The sequence below is a fragment of the Diachasma alloeum genome, unplaced genomic scaffold (assembly GCF_001412515.2).
Source record: "Diachasma alloeum isolate Michigan unplaced genomic scaffold, Dall2.0 Dall_scaffold_00282, whole genome shotgun sequence".
Taxonomy (NCBI): domain Eukaryota; kingdom Metazoa; phylum Arthropoda; class Insecta; order Hymenoptera; family Braconidae; genus Diachasma; species Diachasma alloeum.
Window position 1 is genome coordinate 497,589 of NW_021680421.1, and position 10,516 is coordinate 508,104.

Genomic DNA, 10,516 nt, shown 5'->3' on the forward strand with positions numbered 1-10,516 from the left:
GGAAATGCAGAATGATACGAATGGGCAGAGAGGGGGTAACGTTGGATCTTGTGATTGATGAGTATGATGGGGATTGAGATATGATGAAATCAATGGATGAGAGTGAATAGGGGATGTAAATTTCAATAGTCATCGGACTAATACTTTTGAGGATTCTGATAGTTAATTTATGAGAACTAGTGTCTTAAGGAGAGTTGCTTGTGGACAATGGATTTCAGAAAGTGGCTTCCGGAGACTTGCTTGTGGAGAATTGCTTACAGATAGTTGCTTGCGGAGAGTTGCTTGCGGATAGTTGCCTGCGGACAGTGGCTTGTGCACAGTTGTTTGTGGAGGGTGGATTGTCCACCGTAGCTTTCAGTTTGCGCTTGGCATTTCTTTAGTGACTTAGAGCTTCAGCGTTCTATTTGATATGAATTAATCGGAAGATTTCATCACAATATCTTGTGACTAAGTTAAAAGTCTTCAAATTTGGTGATATATCGAAAGCGGAGCTGAAATCTTCTAGACAGCGGTTCTTAACCAGTTGGAATCTAAATCTTTGAATGACTATTTTGGAATAATTATGTTGACTTACCATAGTGGTTCAGAACAATTGATGAGGTTATATTATCAAGAGACAAAAGCACATTTTTATCCATATTTCCTTACAAATAGCTATAAGGTACTGTATCATAAGAGTTTCACCTCAGAGTATACCTTCATCACAGAGTATTCGCTTATCATCTTCCCAGCTTAGAGCTAATTTCCTCTGATGTACAGTATGAACATCATGCTTATTACTTTTGATTAAATACTGGGATTCGATAAAATGTTCATGATTCTCCAGACAATCTTTGTAATCATCGAACGTGATCCTTTTCAATGTCGACCCTCTCACTCCTTTCGCATGCTTCTTCGCCCTCTCATCGCCGTGAATTTTGAAGGTAAACAATTTTGCTCTCAAACCTACAAACTCACTCATTACCTTCCCAATTACACTCATCCTCCATAAGTCCTAATATTTTCTTATTCACGAGCGGCATTCCATATACATTATCGCTTGGATAATCGCAGGTCTCGAATCGAGCAATATCACGTTACATACATTCATAAATATCGGGTACTTTGAACTCATACAAAAGACTGTCTGTATCCGTATACATGAGTTTAACTTTATCACCGTACACTTGCTTAACATACTCATAATGGAAATCATAGATGAATATTTTGGATAGATCCAGAATTGAGAAACCAACGTAAATGGGTTTGTTGAAGTACATCTTTGTGCGCTCCAATTGAACAATGACCGAATCATCACTGAAGATGGTGCAACTGTGGAAGTTGGGCTGCGCGATGCGAACTTTTGCGCCGTACCGTCCTTCCCATTTCGTCACCAACTTCACGTCTTTTTGTTTCCTGACATTCTCAATGGTTTTTCCGAAAACTGAATTATTCATCAACTTGAAGAAATTCTTCTCAAACTCATTGCTCGATTGCTTTCTCAATTCTGTATTTAGGTCAGTGTATGGTTTCAACTATGGCGCTTGATCAAATTACGGTTCTCGATGAATTTTTATCAATTCTAGCCCTAAATTCAAACATTGCTTGAGATTCGTATAGTGAAGAACATAATTCTTTTTCGGAAGCAATGTTGTCATCAATTTTGAGATTTTCTTTTTGGGAGAAATGAAATGTTCCGGGCAAAGTAGAAAATCTTTGTAACTCGCAAAGAACTCCTTGGGATACTCCAAGTCGACCTCAAGGATTTAGCCATTGCTCGAATCATCTGGAATTGTATGGACATCAATGATTGATTGTTCAACCCACTGGAATGATCCATAAGGCAAGTACTCCGACATGGCTACTCCGTACAAATTGTTCACATCGAAGTACATCAGATGAGAAATCTCTTTGTTGGGGTCGAATTTTTCACCCATATACTTGTTATTACCCTGAGCGTACCGGTTAGAGCATTGAGCTACCCCTCCTCGAATCCCCTTCTCAATGAATAAGTGCGACTCAATGTCTGTGAGAAGCTCAAGGTTGCCACTAGTGCATTTCAGCATAGCATCAAATGCTAATCCGGGTGCCGTATAGTAATAAAGGGGATCAAGTTTATAGACAGAAGAACAAGTACCTCTGAAATTTTGGAAGATATCTGCCAAAAGTACTACAACTGTTGCTAGATAGAGGTCGGAATATTCACCTAAATATGTGATGCGAAAACCGTTCCAAACTGTTTGTGCATGCTCGTATTCCTCAGTAGAGATACTCTCATCATTCAATTTGGAATAGAATTTCTCGATGGGAGGCAATTGAGGGTCATTGAGTTCCTCCCAATAGTCCACGTACTCGCATGGGAAAACCCCTTTTCTAGACAATAAACGGAATTTCTCTTGATTATCATTACAATACTTTAGCGTTATGGATTTATCTTGATCATCGAGATAAGATGCCAATTTTTCCAAGCTACTTGCCATGAACCGGAACGAATCAATGAATCGAAAATGCATTTTAGTCTCATCAACGTGTTTCGTGAAGGAGATATACTTCTCCTTATTGATGGGTAAAAGATCTATTGAACCTGGGAATTGTATTACGAGTGTCTTGATAAGAAAATGTGAGTCGTAGCCGGAGAGGTTATGGAAAACTACTGGGATTATGTGAGAGTTTTTATAGTTGACATTACATCCCGTGTGTGCTGGACCACGATACTTGCCTGTAAAATGCCAGTGGTCGCGATGTTTCTTATCAGTCGGATTGAAAGATTTCTCGCATATGTGACAAACTTGAGCATTAGCGAATTCCTGAGTTTGCTGAGGTATGGGAGGCTCCATCGTTACGTTAATATCTAAACATACATCAACCTCATGAGCTATTCTTTGCAATTCACCTATGAACCATTCAATACAATCAGGTCCACGTTTCATCTCGAATTCTGACGGGATGTCATCAAAAGCACAATGCTTGTGCTTCTGATACACAGATTCAGATTTAGTTGGTTCCAAGATGCACTCCAAATCTGCATAGATAACAAATGGAACCATTTCCTTGAATCGATAATTCTTAAAACTCATAATATTTTTACCCTCTTCTGGTAGCATCATTCTGTACTTGTTAATCTCAATACAGTCTTTCTCATAATTCTTGAAGGATTCTTCTGTTACAAAATGGCCTAAACAGTCATCACAAAACTCTATATGATGATTATGTTTGGATAATGGTGAACTTACTAGTCGAGACGAATTCCGAATCCAAGCGGAATGATCGATGTATTGCGTATCGCGTTCCCTTTGTACATTATCATGAAGTAACAAGAGATGAATCGTGGGCCAGATGGACTTGATTTTACTTAAATATAACGGCACAATATCTTTATCATCATCTATACTGTAACCATTGATCGATAATCCATTCATTCGCTCAAATTTTGGAATGTTCTTCAACTGCATCGGGAACTCCAGGCCGGTGTAGTTTACTCTCGTTATTCCATCTTGGAGAGTAACCTCGGAATAATAAGGATAAGAGCTCATACCATCAACGTTAATTGGAGCTGGATGTAGAGGTGCTGTCACTGCCCACAGGAAACAATACTCATCATTGTTTTTAACGTTCACCACTGCTCTCTTCAACTGTACATGTTTAAATTATGGGATGAATGTATTCGACCCCGCTGCGAGAGGCACGTACTTGTTGACGTTGACAGTGAGGTTCATAACTTCAAGCAGTTCCCATCCGGAGTCTTTCTCCTGGAAATCCTCGATTTTTGCAAGCAATCGTTCTGTGAGCTTCTGATCGAACCATTCTTCAATATTAGTCGTGGGGAGAATGATTTCATTTTTAATGTTGAAATATGTTGTCTCTTCAATCACCTCACCATTCTTAGTCACTTGGAACTTGCAGGCAAGGACTCCATTGGCCTTGATATTTCCTTGCTGTTGTAGGGCATCCTGCAAGCAAACGACTGCCAGAGATTTGGCATCTTTCAGGAAAGATTGAGGATCCTTGTGACTCAGATTAACGATCATTCCTGTTTTAATTCGGTTTTTGAAAGCGGATTCTAGATCCTTCCAGAGTACTTCATCTTTTGGTTTCGATGGGACACCGATTGGTCCACCATGCTGTGGCTTCTTCTTTTCTTTAAATCGTTCACAATATGTGTGGAGCAATGAAACTGTTATCTGTATCCTTATTTTTTCTCCAACGGAAAGATTTTCAATTTTCTTCAAAGCTTTCTCGTAAAGTCTGACATAATGTTGGCACTTTTCAATCCAACGATCAATATCTTGAGAAGATGCACTCTTAAATGCCAACTGCGGCCTATTCAACACTTTTAAGCACGACTTAGGATCCATTTTGATGTGATCACTTATGACTGTACACACACGAAAATACCTTGTTTGCTAGCTGGCGACTTTCCAACTAATCAGAGTCGCACGCACCGTGCGTTTTTTATAAGGAATGCCTGAGATAATTTCATTCGGTTCAGATAAAATAGTAGATAATTTTCTTTCCAAATAATTTTCTAAATAATTTCTCTGGAAAATTCCCTATATAATTCTATACAACGAATCCTATTAATGGAGAGAGATTCAGATAAAGTTTCAGATAATTTTTAGATAATATTTCTAGATAATTTCTCTAGAAAATTCCCTAGATAATTCTATACAACAAATCCTATTAGTGGAGAGATATTCAGATAAAGTTTCAGATAATTTTCAGGTAATACTTCTAGATAATTTTCCTATCCTATTAGTCGAGAGCGATTCATGGAGAATTGCAAATCAAGTTCCAGATAATACTTCCAGATAATTTCTCTAGAAAATTCCCTAGATAATTCTATACAACGAATCCTATTGGTGGATAGAGATTCAGATAAATTTCTAGATAATTTTCAGATAATACTTTTAGATAATTGCCCTAGAGAATTCCTTAGATGATTTCTCCAGGAAATTCCCTAGATAATCCTATACAATGAATCCTATTGGTGGAGAGAAATTCAGATAAAGTTGGAGATAATTTTTTAGATAATTTTCCTAGAAAATTTCTTAGATAATCAACTAATTCTATTGGTCAGGAGCTGTTCAGATTATACTGAAGTTTAATCTTAGACACATTTCGAAAGAAAATTCTTGAAATATGTGCGCATTTTCTATAGGAACGGAGAATTCTTCACGTAGTCGAGATGTCCGGCGCACTTCTACGGAAACAAACGTTTCAGTAGATTGACAACAATTCCCAGAACTGTTTGCGTCGTGACCTTCGAAGGGTTGACGTTTAAGTGCAGTACAAACTACGTTATTCCAAGGTGGTATTCCACTACTCATAAACAATTTTTGAAACCGTTTACGTCGCGAGCTTGGAAGTGTCCACGTTTAAGCGCAGTACAAACTACGTAACTTAAGCAATAGCGCTTCAAGGTGAAATTCCATTCTTCGTAAACAATTCTTGGAACTATCTACGTCGCGACCTTGGAATTATTTACATCTAAGTGCAGTACAAACTACGCAATTCGGTTAAACACGTTCCAAGGTTGCATTCCATTGGTCATAAACAATTCTTAGAATTGTTTATATCGTGGCTTTTGAAATGTCGACGTTTGAGCGCAATACAAACTATGCAATTCGGATAAACACCTTCCAAGGTTGCATTCCATTGGTCGTAAACAATTCTTGGAACTGTTTACGTCGCGGCCTTCGAAGTGTCGACGTTTGAGCACAGTACAAACTACACAATATCTACAAACCCGTTCCAAGGTTAAATAGGGCGTGGACAAATCTTGGAACTATTTATATCGCGGTCTTGGAAATGTTGATGCATTATTTACGACATATCCCTCTCCATTGCATTCTGAATTTTTGAGTAGGGTGCAGAGATAAGTATATAAAAAAGAAACCAACAAAATCGAAGATTAAAAAAGAGACTCATAAAAACTCAGAACTAAAGAGAGCAAAGTCGGGGGACACCAAAAAAGTCATTCTTCCATCTTTGATTTTTGAGTTTCTTCTTCATTTTTCCCTGTTTAAATCAGTCAGTTTTATATTCACTAGGGTCCCTAGGTAGCCTAGGGAATTTCGATTCTATTTTGTCGTTGCCCATAAATCATTTTTCTAGTGTGATTTTTGATTGATCACCATGAAAGGGAATCGCCAGAGTGGGTTGTTTTTTGTTCCTACCATCGACTGGTTGACTGGAAAATTTCTCATGCTTATATATATCTTCTCGATTTTAACGTTTTGTTCTTTTCTCATTCCCGCTGTACCGCATATATCGAGGGCCTAGGAATAACCTCAATTGAGGAAAACCTGACTTGGTACAGTCGTCTCTTATGAGCCCTCGCTCAGTCAGTGAGATTAGAGATTACAAATTTTGACCCCCTCCGCGAATTGAACCCGGGTTCGCCACATGTCAACCCTTTGCTGTGACCACACAGCCACCGCTGTCACTCTAGAAAATTCTAGTATTTTTTCTTTAATATTACATCCCAAATTCTCGGAGAGAAAATCGAGTTTTCCGCTGCGCAATGTTGCCTGAAACACGCTAGATGTGCCCGGGAGGACTTATGAAAGATGAGTGTAATGGTAAGGTAATGAGTGAATTTGTTGGTTTAAGAGCAAAATTGTACACGTTTAAAATTCATGGTGATGAGAGAGCGAAGATGCGTGCGAAAGGAGTGAAAGGTTCAGCATTGAAAAAGATTACGTTTGATGACTATAAAGACTCTCTGATAAATCACCAAAGTCTAACTAAATCACAGTATTTGATAAAAAGTCAGAACCATGATGTATATACTATACAGCAGAAAAAAATAGCTCTTAGTTGGAATGACGATGAGAGAATACTCTGTACAAACTCAACTGAAACTGTACCATATGGCTATTGTAAATAAAATATGTCATTTTTCAAAGAATAATCTTCTTTATTATTCATTCATTTATTACAATGCATTCTTATCTATCCAACTATTGTGTGAATTATAAAAACCCAATCATTTGACAAATACTTTGTTTCCACGTCTTCGAAGTATCTTCTCTACGAGGTAGATGTCAGGATATCTGACTTTCGTTAACTCCTTCTGGTAAAATCCACCCTCAATTGGTTTGTCCTCATAATCGATGAGCTTGTAGGTCACAGGATTGGTGTTTAGAACCACACTTATCGTGAATATATCGGTTGTCCAGTTGGGTGTATAGAAAAAATTCTCGAAAAAATTCTTGTACTTGCTGATGCGCACCTTATCTCCACCCGTGAACTTGATTTTCTTTTTTCGGTGAGTTTCCAGTTTTCCGTACATATAACGTAAAAGGTACTTCTCATGAGCAGCAGTGACATATTTTGGTTTCATCCGGATTGTGCGATGCTAGGTGTCATTATAGGACTGAACAAGACTCTTGACAATGGAATCCACTCATATGTTCCTTGTAAGCTGAACTCTTTCCACATCTTCTCTTTTAGTGTGCAATTAAATCGCTCACAGATGGATGCTTTGAGATTACTAAAGGTTGACTACATGGTAATGCCATAGTCGTTCATGAGCTTTTTGCATTCGCTATTGTAAAACTCTGCCTCTGCCCACATGCAGCTTCTGTGGTACACGACCCTGTTCAAGTATGGAGGCCATAGCACTGCTCACATCCTTCCCATTCTTCGTCTTGGTTGGTATAGCCCAGGCATATTTCGAGAAAATATCAATAACTGTTAGTCCGTGTCCCGCGGACTTCAACACGTCGACGTGGATAATTCCGACGAGCTGGTCTATGGAGCTCCCTGGATTGTACCAAAACAATTCTTGGAAGTGTTTACTTCTGGAGGTGGTGCGTAATTTTATGAAAACGAGCTGAGTGAAGGAGGCGATAGAGAATCTCCTCGGATTGGCTGGAATTATATATCATCACAATTCTACAACATTCCTGATATGTTTTTAAACATTGAGTGTTCTAACATAGCGTCAGTTTTTATAATGGAACATTTGAGCCCAGACGAAGTGAAATTTTTGTGTGCTTTTTGTGTGCACAATAACGATATTGTTATCCGACATTATGGTGATAAACCACCACAAACGGCATGGGATTTTCTATATGATTTCCTTGATTTGAAGGAGAATTTGGAACTTGTGAAAAGTATTCGCGTACTGCAGTCCAAAATGTCTCCGCGGGGAAGGGAGTAGCCGAAAACGCCATCATTCGTATAAATCTAAGAAGCTCAAGAAATCGAGAAGGTTCTAAATGTTTTGGAAATGAAAAGATGCATATGTTTTTTTTTCTTTTATTACAAAAACAGTTACATTGAAGAATAAAAATATAAAAAATATTTTGTTTTGTTTTCATTTAAATCATATTTTTATCGCTCCCCACTAATTGGGTGATACTTCACGATACGATCATGTAAGATTAAGCAATAGGCTGCAGTTTGACCAGGAAAATTACGATCAGACTCGAAATCAAGGCGAATATCAACTGGTCCGGATTTCAAGTACACATTTTGCTTTGAACAATCAATGACAATTAGTGGAGCATAGGTGAGGAAATCGGTCTTACTCAAGAGTGGTTCAGCCTCTTTACCGTAGTAAGAGCTTTGGAAATTCATATACATGTCGTACAGTAACGCATATTGATTATGACTAATATCAAGATTCAGATTACCATAAGGGTAACTTTGAAAATTCAGGAAGAGCTTTATGTTGCGGATATTACAATGATCGAAATGATCGTATGAGCTCTTATCCTCATTATTCCGGGGCTACTCTCTCAGATGGAATAACGAGACTAAACTACACCGGCCTGGAGTTCCCGATGCAGTTGAAGAACATTCCAAAATTTGAGCGAATGAATGGACTATCGATCAATGTTTACAGTATAGATGATGATAGAGAGATTATGCCCTCATATTTAAGTAAAATCAAGTCCATCTGGCCCACGATTCACCGTTACTTCATGATAATGTACAAATGGAACGCGATACGCAACCGATCTATCATTTCGCTTGGATTCGGAATTTGTCTCGACTAGTAAGTTCACAATTATCCAAACATAATCATCATATAGAGTTTTGTGATCACTGTTTACGTCATTTTGTAACAGAAGAATCATTCAAGAATCATGAGAAAGACTGTATTAAAATTAACAAGTACAGAATGGTGCTACCACAAGAGGGGAAAAATATTATGAGTTTTAAGAATTATCGATTCAAAGAAATGGTTCCATTTGTTATCTACGCAGAATTGGAGTGCATCTTGGAACCAACTAAATCTGAATCTGTGTATCAGAAGCACATCCCTTACAGTGTAGCATTTTACTGGCATTGTGCTTTTGATGACACCCGGTCAGAATTCGAGATGAAACGTGGACCTGATTGTATTGAATGGTTCATAGGTGAATAGCAAAGAATAGCTCATGAGGTTGATGTATGTTTAGATATTAATGTACCGATGGAGCCTCTCACACCTCAGCAAGCTCAGGAATTCGCTAATGCTCAAGTTTGTCACATATGCGAGAAATCTTTCAACCCCACTGATAAGAAACATCGCGATCACTGGCATTTCACAAGCAAGTATCGCGGTCCAGCACACCCGGGATGTAATGTCAACTATAAAAACGCTCACATAATCCCAGTAGTTTTCCATAACCTCCCGGGTAAGACTCACAGTTTCTTATCAAGACACTCGCAACACAATTCCCAGGTTCAATAGATCTTTTACCCATCAATAAGGAGAAGTATATCTCCTTCACGAAACCCGTTGATGAGACTAAAATTCATTTTCGATTCATTGATTCGTTCCGGTTCATGGCAAGTAGCTTGGAAAAATTGGCATCTTATCTCGATGTTCAAGATAAATCCATAACGCGAAAGTATTGTAATGATAATCATGAGAAATTCCGTTTATTGACTAGACAAAGGGTTTTCCCATACGAGTACTTGGACTCATAGGAGAAACTCAATGACCCTCAATTGCCTCCCATCAAGAAATACTATTGGAAATTGAATGATGAGAGGGTCTCTACTGAGGATTACGAGCATGCGCAAAAAGTTTGGAACGTTTTTCGCATTACATATTTAGGTGAATATTCCGACCTCTATGTAGCAACTGTTGTGGTACTTTTGGCAGATATCTTCCAAAATTTCAGACGTACTTGTTCTTCTATCTATAAACTTGATACCCTTGTAACGTGACATTTTCGTATGGGGGTTAAAAATGCCTATTACCTTCGCCCTTCTTCCCCTTCATCTAGTTAAACTCAAAAATACAAAAATCTATAGGCGCCAGGTAATTTTTAGCCGGAATTACCAAACCGGATGATTCTACAAAACCAATTCTAATTGATTCCAAAACCTCAAAAATTTACACAAAAGGGAGAAAACTAGATTTCTGGGGAAAGGTAACGGTCCTGGGTTCGCTCAGTGTGCTAGGTTGTGGAGAGAGGGGTGGATTTCAGGTGGAGACGGGTATTGGGTGGCCAAAACTACAAAAAAAGGAAAAGAAATCAACATCGTTCTTACGTGTTTCACTATTGAAATATGAGAATCACCAATTTTTCAA

At 38.3% G+C, this 10,516-nt stretch overlaps 1 protein-coding gene and 1 pseudogene across 1 annotated transcript; one reads left to right on the forward strand and one right to left on the reverse strand.

The window, feature by feature from the left end:
• Nucleotides 1-6,967: 6,967 nt before the first annotated feature.
• On the reverse strand, nt 6,968-7,324 carry LOC107038429. The gene has a single exon (XM_015257527.1). The coding sequence runs from the start codon at nt 7,322-7,324 to the stop codon at nt 6,968-6,970; it is 357 nt and encodes a 118-aa protein (XP_015113013.1).
• Nucleotides 7,325-9,172: 1,848 nt separating this feature from the next.
• Nucleotides 9,173-10,516, forward strand: part of LOC107038430 — a 7,379-nt pseudogene continuing 6,035 nt past the window's right edge.